Here is a 27,709-nt window from a genome sequence, read left to right as displayed (position 1 = left end):
AGTATGATGGCGGGTTTCTGGAGTTAAAAACAACTATATAAATATAGATTAAAACCTGATTTATCCATTTGATATTATTGCACTTTAAAGAAAGAGTGATATTTATTTTTGTAAAGACAGGATGATTTCTGTGAATGTGTGTGTGAAAGATGTTGCCAACTGATGTGTGGAGAGTAGAGACAACTGTATTAATGTGTTTAAATTTAAATTAACAAATGAACACTGAAACTGAAACATGTTTACACTAGGGGAATGTTTATTGTTTTATACCGTGATTTTGGAAATTTGTAATAAAGAGACAGAGATTTGGAGACGAAGATGGCGGTTCGCTCTTTCACTCACTCACTCCGTGATTCTGTTTTCCAGGGTTTCATCTAGGAGAGCTGAGCGCAGTGAACCCCGATAAAAATCATTTGTTACTCCAGTTACATAATTTGAAACTCGTAACATTTTCAATACAGTGTTTTTTGCTTCAATGGATTTCACTCACCATCAATTCACCATTTACTTTTAGGGGTGAAAAAAGAGGGAGACACAGTTAAATTGCATATTCACAACCACTAAAATTTAACAAGGTTTCAGAATTAAAAAACCTGATTCATTAGCATTCCCCCCCAGGTTGATGTTCCCTAACCCAAACATTTACGTACCATGATATTCAATGTATTGGTCACACTTTTTTTACTCTGTTTCCTGCAATGACTGCAACTAAAAGTCTTTTCAAAATAAAAACAAAAACATACCCAATTCATTTTCGGTAAATTAATTAAGAAGTGTTCATTATAGATGTGGAAGTGTTTGTATTAACAAAGGAAGCAAGACGTACACACATGAAATTAATCAAGTTGTTGTTCACAAATTCTTTTGCATTGCATTGATACATATGTTAGGATACATAGGTCTTCAGAGGCAGTTAACAGTCTTAAAACAGTTAAAATCCTTCACGGGTCTTTAAAGATGAATGAAACTAACTTTAATAGATATGGGATACGCAATGCTACAGGATCTCACCAAAAGCGTAACTTAAATGTGGTTTAATTTTCTCAGAAATATTATTAATTGTTTGCAAACACTTTGAAAACATATAGAAATATAATGTCAAAGTTACGAACAAAACATCTTTCAGTTTATTTAACTTCTGAGGTGCTACCTCTGCTGCCGCAGTGTACTTTTCCACGTACTATGCAACAAAACATACATAAGCATCCATTACTAAATCCATTATTTATATCATAGATCATATCACAAAAGCCCTGACGTCAGTGTAGATCGTCTCTTCCTTTGCTGTTGCGTTTCGTTTGCCTGCTTTGCCAGCTTTCCTCCTGTTAAAGTTTGGTGTAGAATAAAACAAAGAGTCCTCATTTGTCTGAGGAAATAAATGTACAATTACTGTCTCTATAAACAGGTCAAAATAACTGGAAGTGTTTTTAGCTACATCTTTTAATTCCTTACTTGCTGAATTTGCTGACCATCACTGGCTGTTGCAGCATTTGTTTGCAGAGTGACAGCAGCTGTATTATTAAAAACAACAACAACACCAAAACGATTAACTGGATATCACTTTACCGAAGCTGAATGACACTGTAGGTTGACTTATACACAGCAAAATGTGATTTAAATGACTTTTAACTTTTTGGAAACACAGATTAACAGATCTATGTAGAGTCATGTCTCTTACCGTTACAACAATCACAGGATTTTTTCACGATGGCATAAACAAGGAAGGCTATAACAATCAGACTTATAGCCAGAGCAGCGCACACCAGATAGATAATTGTATTTTCTTTCTGTGAATAAACTGAAACATGAGCAAATAATTAAAGTTCAGAAAAGTAATAAATAATTTACATTACGTGACACAATGATAACAATTTCCCCATTACATATAAATATTAAGCACTTACCTTCAGTGTCCAGATTTGTTCCATTTCCAAATAATATCTCTCCACATGAGGCCACAGCACAGTAATAAGTCCCAGCATCAGAGGAGCTGATGTTCTTAGAGAAGTTGTAGACACATTTCTGTGGAGAGTGAGCCTCAGGACTCTTCTCACATTCATCACCACTGTTTCCATGAGTGTAAATTAAACTGGGATGAGATTCATCTGATCCAGCTCTGAACCAGAACACACTGTGATCTCCTGGACATGTTTTCTTCTCAGAGTCAGAGAGGACTGAACACTGCAGAGTCACTGGGTCTCCTGGACGGACTGAATCAGATGGAGGGACTTGAACGACGGCAGTAACATCAGGTTCTGGTCCTGGGGAAAAACAAAGACAAAAATAAACACACTTTACTCACTATAATGAAAATAAAAGGAGTTATAAATGTTAAACTGTTAAAATGTTATAAACTTTTCTATAAATTATGAAAACAAGTAAGCTGCTATTACCTTTAATTCTCAGAAATGTTCCATTCAGAAATGTCATGTCAAGTTGTTTTACTTTGACACAGTAGTAAACTCCAGTATCACTTAGCTTTGTTTGACTAATATGCAGGAGAAATGTTCCAGGCTCTTGTTTTGCTGTAATGCGAGGAGTCTTGTTAACACCATCATAATCAAAGGAAAATGTTCCTCCCAAGAATTCAGGCAAATCTCCAGAAATTAACCTGATCCAAAACAAGCTTGTGCTGAGCTCAGATGTCTGGCGGGTACACGTCAAAGTCACATTGTCTCCAACACCAACAGTCTTCGTCTCAAAGATCAGACTGTCTGTGCATCCTGAAAAAAAAAAAGGAACACAGTTCAGTGTTTAACATCAGAGAAATAATAATTTATAAATTACTGTAATAATATAACACTAATTTAAATATGTATCTGGAGTAAATCTGACATTTCTACATAAACTTACGCCCCACTCTGAGCATCAGCAGTAAAAGGAATATGATCAACATCTTCTGGTAATTGCACTTGAGAGAGCAGGTATATTAGATCATATTAAGAGGATGATTTGTATTAATGTAAGCATATGAAGTGGGAGGGAACAATTTCAGAGCAATCTGATTGGCCTCTTGTTATGATGGCATTTCCCTCACTTTCTTTTTCACAGTGGAAATTATTTCAAAAAAGTTCCAACAACAAGCTTTTGTTACATGTTTTGTTGGGTTTCTATTATTGACACAAAGAAACACAACGTTTTATTTTAGTGTGATTTCAGCTGACTCACAATATGAAACTGTAAAACACACAATCACCCTAAATGTTTAATGCTCTAGTACACCGTTCTATGCCTTTACTTTATTACCATAATTATTGGGATTGTAGCCTGGTTAATAGAAGTTTTAGTATTTTTACAGCCGACTGGGGTAGGTTAGGTAAGGGATTGTGCCACGAGGTGTCCATTGTCATCCCACTTATACCATGGTCACTTGCCAAAGAAAAACAAAGATCTTTATATTTTCATGCGTATTGCAAACAAAATCAAGCCATAATTATGTTTCCCTGGAAACACCTGAGGGTTTGAGTAATACCTGGAAGAATCATTACAATCCTTTAAGGTTCTAATGCAATGGAAACATTGTTCACTATTCCAGTTAACAGGATGAACCATATGTGTTATATAGTTCCCTCCACTCAGAGTGCTTAGGCTAGATTTTCACCCACAATAACGCATGTGTACTGTCGGCTGCAGCCTGAAGTAGTGAGCTGAATAGCGGACAGGATGTAGGAGGTATATACTTTTTATAGAAAGTATCAGTGAGTTCAGAAGGACACTGGGGGGGCTTATGTGTTCCAGTTGCCATTGTGGTGTTCAGAAGATGAGCCACTGAAGGACCACAGTCAGTGTAGTGAGATATATATTTATGAGCTATTTAACTAGCTTGTTTTCATTCAGTTCATTTTGGCGCGTTCATTTAGAACAGAAACAGACATTTTCACTGAAACTACTTTGTAGGTGTCCTACATCAGATATTAATGGACACCCAGCAGCCAATCAGAATCGAGTATTCACCCAGACCATGGTATAAGCAACTAAAACTACTTGGTTGAGGTTAGCAAAATATTAGAATTGTGACAACTACTTAACTTTGATTAAGCCAGTGCAGATTTAAGTCCAGCCACACAAGTGTTTTCACTCATGTTAAATTAGTACTCTTCTCAGAAGTGTGTGAGCATTTACAAACTGCACTTGACTGACATATCCTCACCCTGGTCTTGGTGTTGTCTCACGTTAGCACACACCTTTATCAAGCTTAATAGCACATCGGGTTCAACAACATCATGCTGTTCCCACCGTAGCTTCACCCTACTTCCACCTGACTAGAGGTTTATTCAGATGTGTAACTGAAAAGACCTGTGTGGGAGTGCAGGGCCTTTAAAGTCAAGCTGTTCACAATGCTACCTGAATGATTCAATATAGGAGGTCCTACATTGGCCCTAAACATTAGCATTGGATGCACTGCAGAAAAACCCATGTAATTCCTAGAGAGACTGGATTAACAACTCCTTTATGTATTTCTATGTCCAAGCATTTGCATTTAATAATTTATATTTATAAATAAAACCACTGTTACTGTTAAATTAGCACTAAACATAAAATTGTTTTTCTGGTTATCCTATAGTTTTTGGAGTTTTTGGACAATGATAGGGGTCAGATTAGTCTTGATGAAAATACTATTATTATTATTATTATATTAAACACTATTATCTGCTCTCTCATTACATCACTGCCATCCTTCGATGGAAATCAGATGACCAAAAAGAACAAGGTTTTACAACCATTTTTGTTTAAATGAGTTGTTATTTTAGAGGGAGTATTGATTCCATTGACCTTTTAACTATAAATGTACATCTACAACATTTTTGTTACTACTCAGTTAAACATGCATATAATTGATCTATTTGATTTGTGTGTATTTAAAAAGCTATCTTACATTTGGTGCAAGCCAGCCAGTGTAGATGCTTCATATCGTTGATGATGACCCGCCCACTCTGCCTGTCACCCACGTCAGCAGGAAGAGCACAGCAAACAGAGATGAGGAGGGCTGTTAAACCATCCATCTTCTGTACTTGTTTCACTTCTTTTCAGGGGCTGATGAAAGGCAGTAGAGTAGACTTACAAGACTGAGAGAGTTTTAAAAAAAAAACTCCATTGCAGAAACCAATCCAAAGTTTTAAGGGTGGTGACCCACTTTACAACTGTAAAATGTAATCTAATTAAAACAGAAACCTGTACTTTACTTTATGTCCTGCTTTGTACTTTCACACACACAAACACAAATAAACATGATGCATGGAAACTTTAGCATTGTGGGTTGTGGTTGGGTATCAAACTAGGTGTGAATACAAACGGGCATGTCTATCTTTCATTTCAATACCCTTTATTGGCATGACATTTGACATGTGTTGCCAAAAGCACAATTATTATAATAACAACATTTAAAAATAAAATCCAGAAAAAGCAATGAGAATACAAATAGTTCAGAAAATAAAATATCTATTTCATTATCTATTTTGTTAATTTCTAACTGTATTCTTTTATTTTTTTTATGTTGTTAATTTCTCACTCTCTATTGTAGCCTCAGGAAGCTGGGCTTGAGTGCTGTTTTTATCCTTTTTTTTTTTAAATAACACAGTCATTCACCAGTCCCACTGATTTTTCCTGCAAATGCTACTGTTGTTGCTGTGCACCTCTCTCTGGCTCTCTCTCTCTCTCTCTCTCGCCCCAACTGGTTGAGGCAGACAACCACCCACCTAGAGCCGAAGGGTCTGTCCTAGGTTTCTGCCTCTTAAAAGGCAGTTTTCTCATGGTGGTACTGTTGGGTATCTGTAAATAATGTTATAAGGAGTTCGGTCTAGACCTTCTCTTTTTGAAAAGTGTATAACTTCTGTTATGAATTGGTGCTATACAAATAAAATTGAATTGAAATTGAATTAAAATAGGTTTAATAAACTTTTAATATGCTTTCATCTCTGCTGCTGTCAGTTGGCATTTAAGCAACCCTCCCTTAAAATACAATGACAATACAATGGAGTGTAATTGCCAAAGACTACCTCATCTTTTTGGTACAAATGTCAATAAATAATGCTCACTCTTAATGAAGTATCTCCTGATTTAACTAATATGCATCTGTGATATTTTACAATCGCAGATGCACATGGTTGCAGATGTTTTTTCTTGCATGTTTAAAAACATAAGAACAGTTGGAATTAATATATTAACAGGCAAGTGAAGCAAAATAAAACATATACAATTGTTCAACTAAAGTTAGCCTGCTGAAACCTGTTGTAGCCCTTCCCTCTATACACATCCTGTTGTAGTCAGGTTTGTTCTGAGTAAACAGCCTCGACTGTTGGTCAAAGGGCAGAGAAATGGCTCACCGCAGCATATATCTGACAGTGTAGTTTCATGTGGCTTTGCTTCCTCAATACAGACATGCCAAATGCCTTTAAAATGTGCTGTGAGACCAGAAGTAAGAGTAGTGGTCCCCTCACATTTTTATTCTGTATGTTCTTTTGTTAGCCATGCTTCTGTCTACAGTTGTGGGGACTTGTGGTGGATGTTAGCGCGTTCGTTGATTTGCGAGTAAGGAGAACTCGAAGTCGGAAGTCTGTTTTAGTTTTTGAGCATTGAAGAATTGAAAGAACATGTACATGGACTCTCTTTGTTCTGAAAACCACAGTTCACTGACTCTGAGAGTGAGTGAGTTGCTGCAGCCAACGTCCCAAAAAGAAGTGCCTATTTTACAGGTATACAGAGTTTTGTATGAGAATGTGCTGCTATCTTATTGGTCTAGAAGTGTCGATGGGGAGGAGCCGTGGTTTAGACTTAGCTCCCCCCTGATTGGCCCATCTCGATGTCCGTCCTCTGCTCCGGTCTCCAATCAGAAGGGGTCAGCAACCTGGGGAGGAAGAACCCTGCTGCCTCTCCTGACTGTTAACTCCCTTCACAATAAGAGCATGCTGTCGGTTATATTACACTCTGGGTGTGCAGATCTTTAACAACAACAACCTATGTGCGGTTCAGCGAAAGGGGAGGCGTGTTCCGGCGTTCCCGGGTGCTACTTTGCTGTTTCAGAAAACAATTCCGCCACAGCCAGGAAAAACCTAGTCTAAAGTCAGTGGCACTTATTCAGATGCTATTTTAAGGGCGCAGACTTGAGGGGATGCGCCTGAGAGGCAGCAGCAACATCGCCACCCGGTCAAGACGGGCATTAATACTTTGCCACATCCCAGACAGCTCCCGCTCCAGCATGTCAAACCCGGTTTGCTGCAGGAACGGGTGGTCCTCCGGCGTGTAGTGGGTCTGGATCCTCTGCACCTTGGTGTTTGCGCTGCTCCCTCCTCAGCTGGCCCGTGCGCACTGCTCCCGAGGCCAGGGTCTTCTTCCTGCGGAGCTGCGTTACATTGTTTTGATTTATTTTATGGCTGTGTTACATTTATTTCATGTCAATAATGTCCCTTCTCGGTCTTTTACAGCCCTGACGAGAACGTCGGTCTCCTCGGCTGTGAACCGCTCTTGGTGTGCGCCTGGCAAATCTGCCGTCATAATAGCAATCCACCATGAAACAAGCGCGCCTGCTTTTAAAAGGAATGTGAGATGACGCTCTGATTGGTTTATTGCATGTTACACCCAAACCACACCTATGACTAATGTAGCTACTTCAGACCAACCCACTTTTGGTTTTGCACCGGGCGCAAGAGTCATTTATCCCGCTGGCATAATAGCAAAAGCGCCGAGATTCGCCCACAAAGCTACTTGCGTTTTGCGTTTGATACTTGCGTTTCAGATCGGCAAGATAGGGCCCAGAAACTTTATATCAGTCGTGAATGTGCTTCTAGTGACTATCAAAGCTCCTGCAGACTCTCTGTGTCTCCAGCAGGGACATGGGGAATCTGACAGCAGCTGCTAATGGGGTGTTAGCTCCATTAGCTGTGACCACCGGCCGACTCGCACTTCAAAGTCCTCTTTATGTCCTTTTAGTGTTGATTTAGACATCTCAATTCAGACTAATTTAAGATATCTTAGATATCCTAAGGAGAACCAGAATAATACATAAAAAAATACTTTTATTCCGTTTAAGTGTCACAAACAACAACAACAACAACAACAACAGCAAAACAACACAAACTAATGGAGATTAGGCTAGCTTAGGGACCATTTGTTATTTATCAGAGGGGAGGGGTTGGCTGAGTTGTCACCTTGTTTTATTATAAAAGAAATCTTTCCCACCACGGAGCTACGGTACAAGTATTTTTCTATGAGCTTCCCTGATTGATTGGGGGAAAATGCATGACCCTCCCTCCACCATAAGCATATTTTATTATATTCACACCAAAGGTTGGTAGTATTAGGTAGTAAATAAAGAGCAAAGGCAGACCTTTCAACCATTACGTTATATAGTTAACCACGATTCTTAAAGCTTGGCCCTCTAACCAAACTACCAGCCTAACCTACTCTCCTATAGTTCTGCAAATGTTATCATGAGCTCCATGGACAGTGCCATACATTTATAATTAAACAGCGGCCTGCTAATATTTAAGCATCACAACTGCTGATAGGCTATTTATGGAGGACGCCATCATGGATTTTACCAATAATTTGCTCAAACCTCAGTCAAATAGAGCATAAAAGGTGGTCTTTATTGGTGTAGGTAGCCAAGAATAGAAGGCAAATAAATACACAGTTTGACATGTTGGATGCCCATATATCTTCACGGACTAGCCACCAATATATCCAAAAATAGTGTGAAGCCAGTAGCCAAGAGGTTGTTTTTAATTTGTAGTCCCTGGACAAATGCAAACAATCACTCTAAAAGAGAATATACGATTGAAATTACAAGTATGGGGAACATTAATCAAAATAAAAGACAATTCTGGACAACAATTTTCAAGTACTAAAACATGCATAATGTAAAAGCACATACAAAGGTTAGTAGGAATATGGAATAAATGAGACAACATTGCTGCATTGTTAGACAATACCTGAAACATGCACAGAAACACAGACCTAAAAATCATGCACAGTATACATCAATCTGACACAATAACAACAAAACCACGATAAAAGACATGTATGCAGGTCTACGAGCTAGTGACAGCAGACCACAAGGGAAGTTCAGCAGATAACAGACTGAGGAGAATAACGTGCAGTGGAGAGTACTAATTAACCATTTCTTTAAACAGGCTTTAAATATGTTGTATGTGTCCAGGGCTTGTTCAGATGTAGCCTCTTTTGCAAGCGCAAATTTGTTGCAATGCAGCTGCATTTTTTGGTCTATGTCGCATCGAGATGGAAAAATCCTTTCAGAACGCAGTATATGCATCACGGGTCATGTGACAAGAATTAACCAATGGTATCCACAAGACATGCTGTGCAAGGACGTAACAACATCTGGTTGAAAAGTCAGCCAAACTGAAGACGCTATTTGTTTCCTTTTCTCCACACAAATCGAGCAGTGAAGCTGGTAATCCATGTATCTTTGTTTTGACTTTGACTAAGTTAAGTCAGTGAGGGTTACTGCTAAATTACAGCAAGAGTAGTTCGCAGCAACCCTTGGCTAAACTAACAGATATTCAATTGTGTGCACACAAATCAAAGGCTTCCCAGAGCATCTAGGTTGAGGAGACTCACAGCATCAGAAACGCTGTCAAAACGCAGAAGGAAACTCCAAGGAACTTGTATTCAGATAAGACCTGTAGCCTCACTGTGAGAGCAGGACGTCTGAGACGCTGAGTACAGCTGTTGGGTCTAGCTGTTGTTGTTGCATTCAGACCATGTTGTTTTTTAGACATTTGAGACCTTAAGTATTTACTATGCATGTATATATCTTTATCTATATATGTGTATTATTAACATGATATAATTATTGAATCGTTACATATCATAGTTATCGTCAATACCGGGATACTCTCACACCCCTACTAAATGGTATAACGAACATCAAATTACCAATTGTGCCTCTTGTTTTTAATAAACGCAAGTGTTTTCAATAAGAAATTATTATTGTCAAGATAACACTAAATAACGCTCAATGTCTGTTTGTGATTCAGGATCAGAACTGGAACCAGTTGTCCTTTCTCTTGGAGTACTGTTGGCCTGCTGTGTGGCTGTAATTGCTCTTCTTATTTTCTACATAAATGAAAGCAACATTTGTGAACATTGCAAAAGTAGGTTCACCAAATTTTACCTTTTCACTTCTGTTAAGCTTGTTGCTGTTATAACAGAATATGTTTTCCACTGATTAGATACTTGATGGCTTATAGAACAGTTTATATGAACTCCAATGCATTATAACCATATTCCTCATGTGTACACATGTTCTGATGGTTTTGTTTTTATTTTAACAGCAGCAATGAGTGCTTCCCATCATCTTGGACATGCCCAGTCCACAGTGGATCAGTCAAATGATCTGGTAAATATGCTTCTTGTAAATATGCAGCGGTGTGTGGTCCAATTTCCACCGGCTATATGTAGCGATCTAGATGTGGGTGTGACAAATATTCTGCCCGCTCAAAACCTTTTTATTTTATTTTCTTCGCAAATGAGAGTATTTCACTCATAACATACAAGAAAAATACAGTAAACACAGTAATATATTATGTTTAATTTATTTATTTATTAAGTCTTTACTTTAGACTTGATCTTGATTTTACAGGTCTTAATGTTACAGCCCCATATTATGAAATATTTGTCACTAAAAACTAATTTTTTTGCAGGATGGCAAAGCATGGGCAGTGAACTCTGCAGTACTGGATTTCACCACAAGAAAGGTGAAAAAACAAAAGAAGGGGGACTACACAACAGAGTGTGTCTACTCAGCAACACCCCACTACATAGGCAGAGCACAGCCAAGTTCATCCTCAGATGAGTTAATGGGAGATGTCTAGCTTTTGAGTTGCTTTGTTAATAAATAGTCACAGCAGATTTACTGCCATTACAGATTCATGCATAATGTGTAAATAAAATTACTTTCAAATATCCTCTGATCGGACTTCACCTGCTCTGATTCTGCTTCCAATACAAGATAAAGGCTGATACTGCATTATTTTCTCTCTCTCCCTTTCTGATATCTGGTCCCCTTAATATATCAATGTCGAATGCATCGAATAGGTGCACCCTGACTAAATTCTAGGTCTTATATTTAAACCACATTTTACTAACCATCAACATGTAAGTCCACCTTCAGCGGCATGAATTAAAGGGTACTGCCAGATGTGAACCAGGGATGCAATGTAAATTATAAGCATTCACATTTGCATGATGTACTGTAAACACAGGACTATGAATCTATTGTAATGGAAAATTATTAGATTGCCTCATAACGAGTGCCTTGTATGACATGTGCCTTTCACAATCTATTCTTTTCATCCTTATATGCTTATGCAACATGTTTCAACATATAACCCAGTGAGTTACACTGTTTCCTACTATCAGGTAACCTATGAGTTACAACTGTCTTCTTCTATAGTTCTTTAGGTTGATATGTACTCTAGCAGTGAGTCCAGGAAATGTACAATACATGTGTAGAAAATAAAAGCTTCCGATTTATCTATCCTGCACCTGGTGGTACTCCCCTAGAGCAGAGCTAATTGGAGGCCCACAGGAACTAACTGATAAGAGATAGAGACACTTTGTATGAGTTGTGAGAAAGCCTGTCCTTGCATCTTCCCCACCCTAAAGTTGATATAAAGTAGTTGCAACTCTGTGCTTCTTTGTCTTTCCCATCCAGCACCTGCCTGATGCTTTTTTCGATCGACTAACCTCTCTTAAAAGAAATAAAATCACATAAAGACATATTGGTTTTGATATCTTTATTTCAGAAGCTTATCAGTGAACAAGAACATTTCCATAACACTATCACAGCAGTTTATGTGGAAAAGGGGAAAAACTATAACTGTACAACTGCATGAATGGAACAAGGTGTTTCTTTGGACTACAAAACAAATTCAAAATGAAAGGGTATTTTGTTGGATCTCCCTAAATAATTTTATAAGGATTACCGTCAAGAACAGCTAAATAACACATGCGTTGACTGAATTATACTGTTGCTAAAATAGCCATTATGGAAGGAAAGAAGAAAATACAGCAGGTACAGCCTCAATGCAGCAGGTTATATCAAACATTTGAATGGATGGAAACTTTAAACAACACATTTTAAAATATCTATTTCAGCCCTACTTGCTTCAAATGTATGGATAGACCTGAATTCAAAGTGACATATAATATGTACAGCATTAAGTAATAGCCACACACTGTATAACAAACCTTTAGCTCTAACAGACCGATGACAAACAGGCCTGTTCACTCACTAATCCCACCAAAAGCCTTGACAGCAGTGTAGATCCTCTCTCTCTCCGCTGCTTTTGCATCCTTTATTGCAGTTTTCATCATGGTGAAGACGACAGCAGAATAAACCTGCATGTCCTCATTTCTCTGAGAATATATGAGATGACAAAGTTAAATAAACCTTCATAAATGTTAAAATACATTTTATCTATTTAAATTCTTTACCTGTTGACTTTTCTGACCACCACTGATTTTCTGCAGAGGAACTGCAGCTGGATTATGAAACAGAAAATATATAGGAAACAACAAATAAGGCTGCAGTAGTTTTAATTTAATAGCGTTGTGTAGAGAACTGAGTGACTTCTATTACCGTTGTCACACTTAATGGCGTAAATGAGGAAGGCTAAAACAATCAGACTTATAACCAAGACAGCACACAGCAGAAAAACAACTGCATTGTCCGTCTGTGACCGCGTTCTGGTTTCTGAAACATTAACAAAAGGGAAAAAAAACAATGAAAATTAACAATGAGTAAAATTAAATTGTGCTTAAGTTTGAGTGTGTCACCTAACTTACTCTTAAATGTAAACTAAAGATTGTAGTTGATCTTTATTCATTTTATTTGACACTTTCTATCAATGTTTTGAAATTTTGTATTAACACTAAAATGACACACTTACCTTCAGTATCCAGTTTTGTTCCATTTCCAAATAATATCTCTCCACATGAGGCCACAGCACAGTAATAAGTCCCAGCATCAGAGGAGCTGATGTTCTTAGAGAAGTTGTAGACACATTTCTGTGGAGAGTGAGCCTCAGGACTCTTCTCACATTCATCACCACTGTTTCCATGAGTGTAAATTAAACTGGGATGAGATTCTCCTGATCCAGCTCTGAACCAGAACACACTGTGATCTCCTGGACATGTTTTCTTCTCAGAGTCAGAGAGGACTGAACACTGCAGAGTCACTGGGTCTCCTGGACGGACTGAATCAGATAGAGGGACTTGAACTACAGCAGTAATATCAGGTTCTGGAAAAACAAAGACAAAAATAAACACACTTTACTCACTATAATAAAAATAAAAGGAATTGAAAATGTGAATTTATATACATAAACACTTTCCTGTAAATTATGGAAACATTCCAGTGAGTAACAGTAAGCACTTTCTTTATATATATATGTAGGTCAATCAAACTGTGAACTACTGTTATAAATGGTGTTTGATGTGAGCATGGTGATTACATTTTGCAAGAATGTAAAATGTGTACTTGCTGTATTTTATTTACCTTTAACTCTCAGAAATGTTCCATTCAGAAATATCATGTCAAGGTCTTTTACTTTGACACAGTAGTAAACTCCAGTATCACTTAGCTTTGTTTGACTAATATGCAGGAGAAATGTTCCAGGCTCTTGTTTTGCTGTAATGCGAGGAGTCTTGTTAACACCATCATAATCAAAGGAAAATGTTCCTCCCAAGAATTCAGGCAAATCTCCAGAAATTAACCTGAACCAAAACAAGGTTTCTTGCTCCAGAGCAGATGTCTGGCGGGTACACGTCAAAGTCACATTGTCTCCAACACCAACAGTCTTCGTCTCAAAGATCAGACTGTCTGTGCATCCTGAAAAAGAAAAACACAGTTCAGTGTTTAACATCAGATGAATCATTTATGAATTACTAAAATATTCTATATATATTATATAATTTAAATATCTGACATTTCTACATAAACTTACGCCCCACTCTGAGCATCAGCAGTAAAAAGAATATGATCAGCATCTTCTGGTAATTCCACTTGAGAGAGCAGGTATATTAGATCATATTAAGAGGATGATTTGTATTAATGTAAGCATATGAAGTGGGAGGGAACAATTTCAGAGCAATCTGATTGGCCTCTTGTTATGATGGCATTTCCCTCACTTTCTACCACAGTCAAAAAAAGTTTCAACTTGAACACATAAAACAACAACAACAGCGAGATTTTGTTTCATGTTTTGTTGGGTTTCTATAACTGACACAGAGTAAACAAACAACATCATTTGATTTTTATCTCAATGTGACTTTTCAGCTGATACTTACTAATACACACACATATCCCTCTAAATGACAAGGTAGAAGAGACATGACTCAATACAGCACATCTATGTTGCTGTCCCTTTTACTGTTATAATGCCATATTTTTGGGGTTTGTAGCCCAATAAAGGGATTGATTCCTAGAAAACTTAGATAACCTTGATTGTTTCATGTTTTGGTGGGTTTCTATTGGTGACTGAGTGTAAACAAAAAGATCATTTGATTTGATGTTAATGTTACTTTTCAGATGCTACTCATTAATATGATGAAACGGTTTCAGAAACACACACATATCACTCTAAATGACATGTAATGTTTTTTCTTTTGGGGGTCAAGTATTAGAGGATTTCTGGGAAGGATTTCCTGGAATTATAGAAGATTTCTGGTATGTAAGCTTCTTTCCTTTGACTTTATTAAATACATGCAGCATCACACAGCAGAAGACATGATAAGTGTTTCTTTAAATTCATGGATACTGAAGGAAATTAAAAGCGTGTTGTCCCCATTAGTCACTTTGACACAAAAACATGGTAAAATAACGTCTAGGTTAAAAAATACCAAAGTTTAAAGTTGAATCTTTTCACAGTGCTACTTGAATGAAACACCTGTATAGGTACTAAATATTAGCCATTGTTACCCCACCACCTCTGGCACCAGAAGTTGAAGTGGTGACACAGCCAGAGGTCTCTTTCAAATCACTGATCACCCTTCCGGTCAGAGAATGCCCAACTACCAGCCGCCAGAGGGCAAAGCCTCCTTCATATGATCTGACCAGTGATGACCAAGAAGCAAAAGCCTACAGCAAAGAAAACGCTCAACCAATCCACAACCAATCAAGTCCGTCAAGTCAACCAGGATCCTTGTGCTATCTGCCAGCATTCTTATGGCGACTCAAATGACCCCAAGTCGACAGAGGAGTGGGTTTCTTGTGCAGTCTGTTCCCATTGGTTTCATGAAAGCTGTGCGGAGGACAATGGGGTAATTGACGACGACATTGCTTTTACATGCAATGCTTGCCTGTTTCCAGAAATGTAGCCACTTATTAACTTCTGTGGGCCATTTGCTATCTGCTGTTGTTTGTTATATTGTAATAGGCCTATGCAACATTTTATATATTTACCTTTAAATATACTTCATAAGTTCATAATAAATGCATCAAAACCATCATATTGTTTTATTTGCTTGATGATGCTCAATTTTCCAACGTTCATCATAAATCTTGGTTTTGTAACAGGAACAACATTGCAAATGGTAAAATGATTGAACATAAAATTAGGTGCACCATGGTTTAGGCCTTAAAATAGAATGTGTGACACATTAGGCAAATGACTGTCCCACATTAGGAAGCTGCACATTTTCTCAGACAGTTTGGCACTAGGAGCACTGATATCTGTATCGTTTCTTTTATGAATGTGTTATCTGCATTTTCTCTTTTGATTTGATTAGGACAACCCCTGAGGGTTTCAAAATGGTATTGGATGTGGATTTAATGTGTTCCTTCACGTCGTAATATTCTACAGAAGTCCAAAAAGCAAAAAATGGCCCACATTAGGGCAATCCACCCTACTGCATACTGACTCCAGATCAAATTTCACACTTTACATCACAACCTGTGGCAGCAGGCCAGACGTCAGTCAGTAGAAGGCAGGTCAGAGAAGAAATAGAAGAAATAAGACCATGGATGACGAAAAGTTAATCTTGGAAGTAGAGAAACACACTGTTTTGTATGACACTACAGAGATTGATAACACATATATGAAACAGTTCAGTTAGACTGCATGCAATTATTATATAAAGTAATTACTACATTTTGTGCAGATGTAATATTTTTACTGTGTATATTTATATTTATTTTGCTATGATACTACACACTAAAAACTCCTTGGTTATTTCTTCAACCCAATTTCTGGGTTATTTGTGTTGGGTTAAAATTATGGGTTATTCCTTTCAGAGAGTAACCATTTTGTGGGTTATAGGGCTAATATTTTGACCCAATTCCTGGGTTTCAAATTTAAATATTTTATTTTAAATGTAGGTTTGAATTATAGCTAACTGTTCTTAATACCTTTATTTTGAAAACCGGAAGTGAATACGCTGTTTCTCCACAATTAACGTTACCATAATGCTGAGAATATATTATATTTAATAATTAGCTGAGAGCCTGATTGACAGCCTGGCTCATGTTGATTGGTCAGGATAAGTACAGTGCAGCGAGTGCAAAAGAACCACATTAGTTAACTAGCAAATTCAGCCACGTTTTTTTTAAAAAGCCACAGCACTCCCTTAAAAGTGATTATTTGTTAGCTTGATAATCAAAGAGTGTCTGGTGAGTGGTTCACAATTGTCTCGACTTATTAACAATACTCACGTTGTCTTGTTTTCTGTCTTTCAGATGAAGACATAGATGAGGACACTATCAAAAATCTTGTCCCCAAAGTTGGCCCCAGGCTTAAATTCCTGAGAATTTGTAAGTTATCGCCACTAGATGCATGCAGCAGCCCAGGGGGAGGTGGGAGGGACGCTTCTGCTCACATTCAAGGAAGTTGTCACACCCAGTAAATGAAAAGTACAGAAATTGGCTTGTTTACTATTAAAAATGTCGACTTTCTCCATACAACAGTACGTCTTGAACCCGGAAACTGACCCAGACAACAAAACACACAGCCTGAAACTGAGTCTAAGCAGGTCCTCTAGAATAAGTATCCAATGTTTTAAACATATTTATAAGTCTGAAAAACTGGAAAAGCACAATAGGTCCCCTTTAAAGCTAGGCAACAGACTTAAAGATAAGTGTTTTGAGTTCAGGTACTCTGTCGATGCTTGCAAAAGTATTAGGTGGAGTATTTGAAATTCAATGTCTCTGATATTTTCAGATTATCTTACTTATGGAAATATTTAAATATCTGGAAATTTAAATGTATAGGTTGTACATTTGTGTGTCACTTGTTTGTTTATTTACTGAAAGTGTTTTTACATTTACAGGCCATCCACAAACATAAAAGAGGCCCTGGTGCTATCACTGGTGCAGACATTCCCAGCCCTGAATGATGGATCAGACAGTGGCTATGTGAGTTTAATTATCTCGGTTCATATGGAAATTGATGCAGATTTAAAACTTTAAAACTTTTTTTTTACAAAGATGTGAATGCACTTAATAAGCAATAGTGTCTAATGAGATGAAGGGGTCATACTTCTCACTTACAGCATCCAAGACATAATATATTGTCTGTGTACATGTATCATTTTCTTAAATTTTGCTTTTAACCCTTGTTTCTCTTAATTGTTCCTGTTATCTGTACCTGATGTGTGTTATCTCTGCTGCAAAACTTTGTAAAAGATTTAAAATGTCCCTCTTGGATAAGGAAAGTTCTATTTTTTTCCCCCCAGGAAATATGGACACAAAAGCCAGGAAGGTAATGAAGGATGGAGGAGTGATCCACTACCCAGCCACGGGCTTCCTCGAAGAAAGGCCACGAAACGTTAGAAAGAGGTCAAACGAAGGGCATACATACCAGGTGACACAGGCTCCCAAAAGTCTTTTGTTTACATTATCAATGACAGAAAATGTATGGCGTTGTAGGAGTGAAAGGATCAGATTTGTATGTTTGTCTCTGTTGTTTGTTTCTTGAATTTGGCAGATAAAGAAAAAGTGAAAACAGCTGACGCCACAACAACAGGCACTTTGCATTTTGTGACACTCCCCCCTTATGCGTATTGAAAAGGTTTTCAAAGTTGTCATTATTGAACTTGTGCCGATACCATATATCAGTTTAACAGTGAAAACTTTCATAAGCGCGTTCAGACAGGGAAGCCAGCAACCGGGGGCGCGTAGGTGGGTTGCCGTGGGCATGTCTATACCTGCTGAATGTAACCGCTGTGAAACAATCAGGAAATAACTTTTTATTTTGCTGATTAATAACAGCTTTATCGAGGCCGGAGCTCGCTCACTGTTATGTTTCTCTCTCTCTCTCTCCCTCTATAATCATCGGACACGAATCAAATTAAACTTCTTCGTGTCATTATTTTGTGGCGTAAATTGCGAGTCAGACTCAGATTTAGAAGCTGGTACATGAAATAAACAAAGTCAGAACACACACACAGATAGATTATCAGAGTTTAGTCCGTCTCTGTTTCAGAGACATTTCAGGCTGTCTGTGGAGGTTTGAGCGATCTGAGTGTCTGATTGGCAGCCGGAGCGTGACGTGGGGCTCCGGTTTCCTAAAAGTTGAATCTGGCTCAACTTCTCTCGTCGGATGCTGGTGGCGTTTTTTGCGGCAACCACTGCCGGCGTGGAAACGCACGACCCCCACTGAAATGGAATTGAAAAACATTGCCTGTCCCTGTCTGAACGCGCGCTAAAGGAAGAAAACACATGAACTTATTTGTAATATCTTGTGTTTCTCTGGCGAATCAACCGTTCCAGAAGTAAGGGCCCTACAACAGAAGGAATGGTTGAAACACAATTCAAAGCCTTTCACCCAAGTGCAGTCCTACATGAAGGACACAGTGTTATGCAGAGCCAACTGGATCCGGTCTAATTGCTCCAAGGACATACTGGAAATCCTCACAGAGTACCCTCATCTCACCAGTTCCTGTGAAAGCTAAAGGGTGAATCCTGATTTTAAAAAAACAACTCCAAGGTTCCTCACAGTTGTATTTCAGTTTTGGGCGATGCCATCCAAGGTAGCAATCTGACTAGAAAGTAAAGTTAAAGATGTTAAGTTTTATTACTCAGTGGTTATCAACCCACATTTTCTTGTACACATTCATGACCCACTCAAAATGAACACACCAATTAAGAACCACAGCTCATTTGGCGTCCTTGTACAGTTAGTATCAGCATTATAACACACATTTTTTTTTTTTTTTTTTTTTTTTTTATATTATTTTTTTTTTTTTTTTTTTTTTTTTTTTTTTTTTTTTTTTTTTTTAGAATAAAATGGGGGGGTTTCTTTTTTTTTTTTTGGGGGGGGGGGGGGGTTTTAAAAATTTTTTTTTTTTTTTTTTTGGGGGGGGGGCCTCCCTAAGAGAGGGTTGTTGGGGGGGGTTTGGGTTTTTTTAAAGGTTTTTTTTTTTTTTTTTTTTTCTTCCCCAAAGGGTGTTCCCCCGGAAGGGAGTTTCTGCAGCAAGTTGTGTATCAGATTGAGGGATCTGAATTAAAACCAGTCAAATTTCTTAAGACTGCCTTGCTTAATTTTAGAACTGTTTAATTGTGTTAAGCTGCAGTAAATGACACAACCAATTGTCACTATCCGCTGAACACTGAAAACCTATGCAGCAGCAATTTATGCTTATTTTGGAAGAAGATGAATATACGTGTAGTTTGACGCTGTTCAATTCATTTTCCACAATTCACAGCCTGTTTTTTCCTGAGTTGTCTGGAACGCAGCATCAACTGCTGCTGGCCTCCCGTGGTAACTGTTGCTATGTCTGTCACAACCTTCGGAGTACATCCACGGTCACAACAACCGTAACTATGCACGTCATTGCGTGTGCAGTTACGATTGCTAACGTTGGATTGGACAGTAGTGGTTTGAGGGAGGGGCTTGACAATATCCCGCATCAACAGGGTTTTTTTTTATGAATCGCAGTCAGATGCCACACGCCGGAATACTTTAAGCCCTGAATATGGTATAAGAATGTTGATCAAATATAATAATTAATTTAAATAACTTGATAACTTCACAACCAAATAGTTAAAATCACAACCCCGTCACAATCTTACAACCTTGTTATGATGAGAAAAGTAACGGGGTTGAGTGTGACGGGTTGTGATTTTTGGCTCAAGATGGTGTAACAGGGTTGAGGGGGTTACTTGGGTACAGAATTAAATAATGGAATTATAATGAATAATCCAATCCAACTTTATTTGTTAAGCACTTTAAAAACAACCAAAGTTGACCAAAGTGCTGTACAGGAGAATAAATAAGACATCATAAATGTAAACAGTGATGGTGATGATGAAGACCACTGTGAGGAACAGTGATGGCGACAACACTGGAAAGTTCCCGTGGCAGATAACATGGATGAAGTCCGACGGCGACGAGCTCGATGTCCGGGCTGCAGACACGCTCTTTCACACAGATGTGCCCGGCGTTACACCACCTGTTGTTTATGAGCACGGACAGTCCCCCTCCTTTCTTCATGCCGGTCACAGTGGTGTCCCTGTCGGCTCGAACCATCTGGAAGCTGGGAATGGTGACGTTGGAGTCCGGTATCTGCTCGTGTAGCCACGTTTGTAGGGTTTAAAGCTCCTCTTCTTCATCCTCCGTTTAACCCCCAGCTCTGCAGCCTCGCCGTCTCCTCCTCAGCTCCTCCGGTATGGAGGGTCTCTCTCCAGTCAGGATGCTCGGGTACCTCAGGGCGATCATCTGGTCGCGGGTGTAAACAATGCGACTCACCGTCGCCATGGAGACCCGTGCAAACAAAAAATAAAAAGTGCTCAAAAACGCCAAAAAAGTATTTAGGCGACGTGAACAAAGTAGTAAGAAAGTAAGAAAATAGTTCAAAATAGCAAAAACACTGAAAACACACTAAAACTACAACAATGATAGGAGCTGCCATGACAGGCTGCCATTGTCGCCGGCGCCATTCCATGGTAATCATGAATTTTAAAAAAAACTAAACATTATCAACAAAAGACCACAGACAGAAGTTCATGTGAATGGCAAAATATTTAGACTTTTTTATTAGTCATATCCCAAGTACACTTTCATTGAAGGCCACGAGGGACATGGGAAAATAGGTGGTGTCAACTGAAAAAATAAGATCATTTCTAATATAAAGATACATTTTATGTAATGTTTTTACACATTATTAAAGGGGACATTTCAATTGATATATAAAGCTTTTAAAAATAGATTTTAGTCACCCAATAGATAAGGTCAGAGGGACTCAAATCGTACCGCATTCGTGGAATGCGCTTTCCCACCTTTCATTAAATTGCCTTCCTTCTTCTTGAACATTTTGGGATTAATTGTTGACATTTCTAATCTACGCTTGTTAGAAAACCGCCTGTTAAATGCTGAAGCGGAAACACTGCGATCTAGTGGCGGGAGGCCGTCCTTCATGGGTCTCGAAATCGACGTGCATTGTGGGAGATGTAGTTTATGGTCAATGTACGCTTTAAATTAGTATAGACTTTTATTTCAAGACAACCATATGCATTTCAAGCTCCCGCGGGCCACATAATATGACGTGGGCCTTGAGCTTGACACATGTGGCTTAGACCTTTGACCGACCTAGCTAGATACCAAAAAGAGCACTGGGTACTGTCCATAACAGAGAACTGAAATAGAGCGAGTAGAGTGGAATAGAGTCGTACAATTTTGGGAAGGGACTTTGTTAAACCTGCTTCCTGGAACAGAGCCCTGATGTTTCACCTCAGCGTTCTACATCTTCTCTTTTGGAGAAACATCTTTATGTGAGGAGTCTGTTTAACAGCTCGTCAAGTTCGCTCACGTACGAGGGGAATTCAGTACGAGCAGGATCGAGGGTGTGTGAGGACTTTCATGGAAACCTGACACACACACAGCTGGAACAATAAGTTCAGCTCTGAGTAGAATCAGTCGTGACTGGAAGTTTTCTGACTCACCGGCTCATGAGAGGATCTCTCTCTCTCTCTCTCTCTCTCTCTCTCTCTCTGTCAGTCCTCCCACTCTCTCGTTTCATTCTCCAGCTCTCAACTTTCCTCTAACCCACCGTCTCTCTGTTGCAGCTCTTCTCTTCAAATTGAAGCTGGTGTTGTGTACTGAATTAGTCTTTGAGTCCTCGACCAGCGATACAGAAAATGTAAATGCAAATGAAAGCTGCAAGCGATGATCGAGCCCTCGCAGTCTGCGGTTGCAGAATCAGCCTTGTGTGCAGACTGGAACTAAATATCTGCATGTAGACCAAATTTAAAGTTCTTTAGGAGGAGTTTGTGAAATATATCATACATATCAGTAAAACGTGTGTCAGGGGCTGCGTTTACTGCCAAAAATGCTATTAATTTAGCAGAAAGATAATAATTCCTCACAGTTTAATAATGCTCCGATGCTTGGGCCTTAAATATGCTAACACATTTTACCAATGTGATCACAAGATCGAATCTTGAGTCCTTTGAGGAAATACTGGCAGCTGCTGGTTAAACAACAATGGCGGCTGCTGAAGAGCTTAACGTAGCTGCTGTTAGCATCCGTAACTTCAGAGCTGGAGAGGCGTAATTTTACCTTTATCAACATCAACGTTAAGAGTTACTTACTAATGAACTGGCTACAAACGGATAATAATGACTGAAACAGTGTTTTATCCTGCGTGTTAAAATTCAGTCTGAAGCATTCAAACAGTCTTTGTTTATTTTCTTCTTTTACACACGGTCATTTTATCACATTGAAGTGAAGAGCGCTGACTAATCCCGTCAGGGTTCAGTCTGTCTGTCTCAGACGTTGTGTCCACTGGGAGGCTGCTGAGCCCCGTTCGGTTGCTAACGCTAACAGCAGCTACATTAGCAGTTAGCTAACGGCAGCTACATTAGCAGTTAGCTAACGGCAGCTACATTAGCAGTTAGCGGAGTTGAGGCAGAGCAGCCGGAGGACGTCAGAGGGAAAACCAGACAATAATCTCTCCGTAAAATATGATCCAGTTTCACCCAAATCAAGACGCTGTTGATAGCAGCTGTGACCAGGCTCTGAGTCGGACATTTTGTTGACGAGCTAGAGAGAGGAAGAGACGGGTTGTTAACAACGTGGTCATTTGGAGCCAGTTTTTGGTTGTGAAGCGCTGAGGAGAGAGGAAGCGGGGAAGATACAGCGCTGACAGACTGCTGGTGTTTGTGTGACTGTACTCAGGACTTTTTAACTACTTCATGTCCCCATAAAAACTTTGGGTCTGAATGATGTTGAACCAGAAACGTTTTAACAGACTCTGAGTGGAAACATTTGATTTTAGCTGACATTGAGCTTTTAAAGAGCCTATAATCAGTATTTTAATCACAATGTGGAAACACGGCGACAATGTCCTATGGTCCGACAGCTCGTTATTCCGGAAACAAAGACCCAGAAGACACGTTCTCCCTGCAGGTTTAACATGTATTTAGATGTGCAAAGCTTAGGTGAACTTTGCCATCATGGTAACTATAATAAACAGGTTAGTTTGCCTCTTGGTCACTGATCCTCGGTTCAAAATATGATGCTGAAATCAAGTTAGCAAAAATTAATATCTATAGACTTTCAAATCAAGCCTGTGTGGTTAATGTCCGGTTAGGTTTATACACAAAAACTACTTGGTAAGGATTAAAGAAAGTCCACCACCATTCCCAGTAATCTGCATTAAATATCCAACTGAAAGTTTTATTGATTTATTTTGACTGTGGTTGAGGCTGTTCCAGGCGGTTCTTGATGTAAAGTCTTCTCAGCACAGACAATATTAGTGGAGTTTGACAAACGTGAATCCGTTGAATCATCAGTCGAAAATATGAACAATTTAAAACCATTATAATAATAATCTTGAAGCAAACAACTTTTCATCGCCCTGGTTCCTTTGACAAACAGCCAATGGGATTGTTCCATTGAAGTTCAGATTAGTACAGAAAATAAACTCTGTGCCGAACAAACGTTTATGATAATCTATACAAATTAACTTTCATGGTTTTTGAAGGTGATCGGCATAAGTAAAAAGCTAACGTTAGTCTATAAACACACCACCACGGAGCACCACTAAACTTCCAACTTGTAATAAAATTAATAATAATCAAAATTAAAAAACCTACAAGTTGTACAGGACAATTTGAAAAAGATTATTAAATTCATAGAATAACATAAAAATGTATATCAATATATAGTTATTTTTATTCATATATACAGGAAATAATTTTGCATCTTTTTGATTGTATCTTATATCTGAATCAGGCTGAATGTAAACAGCAACAACGAGACAGTCCTCTCGTCCTTCACTCTGTCGGACATGAACGCCGTCCACCTGTCAAGGATCCGGGATGTTGATGGAGCCGGTCTCTGTAAAGATGTGTGCACAACAGTCTCTGATTTCTTGTTGTTTGAGCAGCCTGAGTCCCATTTCGTCCAAAACTAGACATTAACCCGGAGCAGCCTAAAGTCCAAGCTGTACTATCCGGCTCTCTTCCTCTCCTCTTGGGGCGTCTAGTCGATCTGGTTGATCGTTCTCAATATATGTATAATCTATAATCCCACGCTTTCTTTTGCGATGACTGCAGGCTGTTTCTGTCTTAGTTGATATGTGATTCAGCAATAAAGCCGAAAACTGATTGACCAGGTTTGAAGGAGCTAGCCTTCCGGTCGCAGCATCTGAACCTGCAGCCAGTGTCAGAATCTATTAAATCCAGTCGATTTGAACAATTTTGGCTCATCCCTTAAAAATTTGACCAAATCAGACATCAGTGATGTTTTAACAAAGAGCAAGGAGCTACCTGCTGTTGCATCTACATGTGTAGCCGTTGCCATGGTTATTGCCTGGCTGGTTAGCAACCGACTTCATTAAAATATAAAGGCTTCAATAGTCACATTTTTACGATTTTACGTCAGACGACAAAACCTGAAAATCTCTTAAACTTGTGTCAAATTTGTGTTTATTGATTATAGACTATTGATTAAATCAACTCGACAATGGAGGGAGGTTGGAGAGGTGAAGGGGGGAGATCCTCACTGTCACTGCTGCTTTTCTTTAGCAGAAATTCTTCTCCTTTTCTTCTTTTTTCTTCTCCTTCTCCTTATTTTTTGTGGCTGTATTCTTCTTGTTTTTCTCTCCATCTCTCTGTCTAGTCTTAAACCTTTTGCCGAAGATGGTAAAGCCTCTCCTCCTGCTCTTCTTCTGCAGGTCTTTGTCCACAAGGATTTTATTTTCCTCCTCCAGCTGTTGGACCTTTTCCTGCCGTCTCTGAACTTTCTCTGTCAGGAATTGATTTGTGTCTTCCAGCTGTTAACTTGCTGTGTCAGGGTCTTGTTCCGGTCCCAGCTCTGGTTTTGCTGGTCCAGGTCCTCGAGCTGCCTGTCCTACAGAGCTCTGAACTCTCGCTGCCACGCTTTGTGGGTTTCCAGAAAGTCAGCTCTGGTCCTCTTGAGCTTCTTCTCGGTCTCACTGAGCCTCGTGGACAGACTCTTCTTCTCTTTCAGGTCCTTAATTTTCCTCTCCTTCTCCAGTCTGCGTCTCTTCCTCTCCAGGGTCTTCTGGCCACTTTTCCCCCAATTGTTGTGGGAGACCAAACCTCTCCTGGTGTTGATGGAGAGCTCCTGGAGGTTCTTCTTCTCCTGCTGCACCTGTTGTAAGGTGTCCTCTCTCTCACTCAAGTTCTCCTGCAGAGCTTTGAACCTGGTCTGCCAGGAGTTCTGGCTCTGCGGAAGTTCTTCATCTTTGTGGAGCAGCTGGTTAGGGCCTCAGTCAGTCTCTGAGACAGACCCTTGTTCTCCTTGGTCAGGTTCAGGAGATGGTTGTCCCTTAGTTCGAGCTGCTGGTCCAACTGGTCCTTCAGTTGCTGTTCCAGTTTCTGCTGGTCCTGCTTCAGTCTGGCAGCAGCCTCCTCCTTCTCCCGCTGCAGGCTATCCACCTGCTCCGAGCGGGATTTAAGGTCAAAGTTCGGTTGGAAGATGTGCTGCTTGTAGGATTTGAGGGTCTCTGTTACGTCCTCAGTTGTGGGGTCCAGGGGAAAAGAGGAGTAACAATTAATAATTTACCCAGGCGTTTAAAGAAGGGCAGGAAACATAAAAATTTGTACCTTTAAACTATTTATACCAACGTAAATGAGGTCAAAACGTAAACACAAAACAACTTCCAAAAAAGAAAAGAAATGAAAACACATTTAACTAAACAAACCACTAATACAATAAAGAAATGACGCTATATCTCCACTGAGGGAATAATGGTAACACACAAGCACCACACAGCTCTGCTTTGCACCCGACAGCGACACGACTTTATCTGGTGGTTTTTGCCCCACTGGCCCCGTCTGCTTCCATCACAGTAGCTTTCGTCCCGATTGCTAAACCACTGCAAGTGTGCCTGACCAGTCGGAGGGGAGCCCGGTACCTGGAACAGGGCGCAGGACAGCAGAAGCAAAGTATACACACGTAACAGTCTCGCAGCTGTTTTTGACCTCAGCTGCGAACTCCCTCTCCCAGAGCTCCAGCAGACCCTTGAGTCTGTTGATTTGCCACTTTAAATTGTGGATGTTGCTTGGACACGCTCGTCAGCTCACTCTGCAGACAGTGGTTGCTCTCCTGAGCCTGGTCCAGGTGGGCCTCCAGACGGCAGACATCTGGGGTAGACCTTGACTTCTCAACTTCGTCAGCAAAACGAACCCTTCTCCTCGGCTTATTCCTGGGATTTTGTCCAGGATTATTTGCTGGATTATGTCTTTGGAGCCATCCACAAAAGTGACATAAAATACATGATTTCTGGGACAAAATCTGAAAACATTGAAGGCAGAACAACCAGAGAAATAATGGACCAGCTGATTATGTTAAAGTCTGTTTGTGGTTGGTTTAACCCGTAGTTGAGTTGTTTTAACCCATTGGTTAACAGCTAAAGCCCGGTTCAGACCAAAGATTTGTGATTAGTGTGACTTATTGGTCAGATCTCTGGTTTTACTTTAATATATGTCATACACATGCTGTGTGGTTAGAAATAACGCTGATTATGAAAGTTTTACTCAACTAATGTGGTTCAGTTTCAATAATCGTCGGCTTTAATAGAAGAGCTGTAAATCACAGCTTCAACCTGCAGGACTGAACTTACTGAACATTTACTGAGCCCCAAACTAACTGACACAATGTCAGATAACCTGGACATCAGCCCTCAGCCTCAGAGGAGCAGAGTAACGAGGGCTAATAATGAGCTAATAACAAAGGTTCCATGAATGAATAACACTAGCGGCTGTAAGTTCAGTTTGTTTTATGTTGTTTTAGTGTAAATGTTTGCTGGAAAGGAGGGACTTTATACAAATGATTTTATTTATTAGCGTTATCAATAAACAAAGGTAGGGAGAAAAGGAAGAGAGGAAGTCAGAAAATATTCATCTGTTAACATAGCTCTGATCAACCAAATTCCACAAAAAAAGGATTTTAAAAGTTGTTTGCTCATCGTCTTGCGCACAGACCGACAAAATCTGAAACCAGACTTTTTATAAATCTGCATCGTGATGTCGTTATTTGAGCTTGGTTGGGCTGGGATTTTAATACTGAACTATGGAGGATGCAGACTTTCACTTTCTGTGTGGAAATCCAGTGTATTCATAACGAAAGTTGAAAAGTTTCCAGTAAAATACCAACGGGTCCTTTTCAAGTGTCGTGAAAAACGTAGCTAAGAGTCTTGGTGATAATTGATAATAAATAACACAACACAACTCAGTTTAAGTAAACATTTACTTTGGGCAAATAGATTTGCATTCATTATCGTT

At 39.2% G+C, this 27,709-nt stretch overlaps 2 protein-coding genes across 5 annotated transcripts in view; one reads left to right on the top strand and one right to left on the bottom strand.

Moving 5' to 3' along the window:
* The window catches only part of LOC127374295 (uncharacterized), a 48,103-nt gene extending 36,513 nt beyond the window's left edge, over positions 1-11,590 (top strand). Inside the window, exons 5-6 of the mRNA XM_051419456.1 lie at positions 10,293-10,357; positions 10,662-11,590. Of these exons, the coding sequence (XP_051275416.1) occupies positions 10,293-10,357; positions 10,662-10,832 (236 nt within the window). The 3' untranslated portion in view covers positions 10,833-11,590. The remainder of the gene's footprint in view (positions 1-10,292; positions 10,358-10,661) is intronic.
* LOC127374303 (signal-regulatory protein beta-2-like) overlaps positions 1-14,030 on the bottom strand; it is a 44,229-nt gene extending 30,199 nt beyond the window's left edge. The window contains exons 1-6 of one of the 4 annotated variants that reach the window (XM_051419472.1): positions 13,968-14,025; positions 2,394-2,723; positions 1,905-2,261; positions 1,679-1,798; positions 1,453-1,511; positions 235-1,366 (exon numbers count right to left, since the gene is read on the bottom strand). In XM_051419472.1, coding sequence (XP_051275432.1) covers positions 1,238-1,366; positions 1,453-1,511; positions 1,679-1,798; positions 1,905-2,261; positions 2,394-2,723; positions 13,968-14,010 — 1,038 coding nt within the window. In that variant the 5' untranslated portion in view covers positions 14,011-14,025 and the 3' untranslated portion in view covers positions 235-1,237. Of the gene's footprint in view, positions 1-234; positions 1,367-1,452; positions 1,512-1,678; positions 1,799-1,904; positions 2,262-2,393; positions 2,724-2,853; positions 2,919-11,739; positions 12,379-12,456; positions 12,504-12,601; positions 12,716-12,911; positions 13,263-13,519; positions 13,853-13,967 lie in introns of those variants that run through there. The other 3 variants (XM_051419473.1, XM_051419475.1, XM_051419474.1) reach the window with 3 other exon arrangements.
* Positions 14,031-27,709: the final 13,679 nt, after the last annotated feature.

Source organism: Dicentrarchus labrax, unplaced genomic scaffold (genome assembly GCF_905237075.1).
Source record: "Dicentrarchus labrax unplaced genomic scaffold, dlabrax2021, whole genome shotgun sequence".
NCBI classification, from domain to species: Eukaryota; Metazoa; Chordata; class Actinopteri; family Moronidae; genus Dicentrarchus; species Dicentrarchus labrax.
The sequence above is the reverse complement of the archived record's forward strand: the minus strand, read 5'-3'. Positions and strand labels throughout refer to the sequence as shown.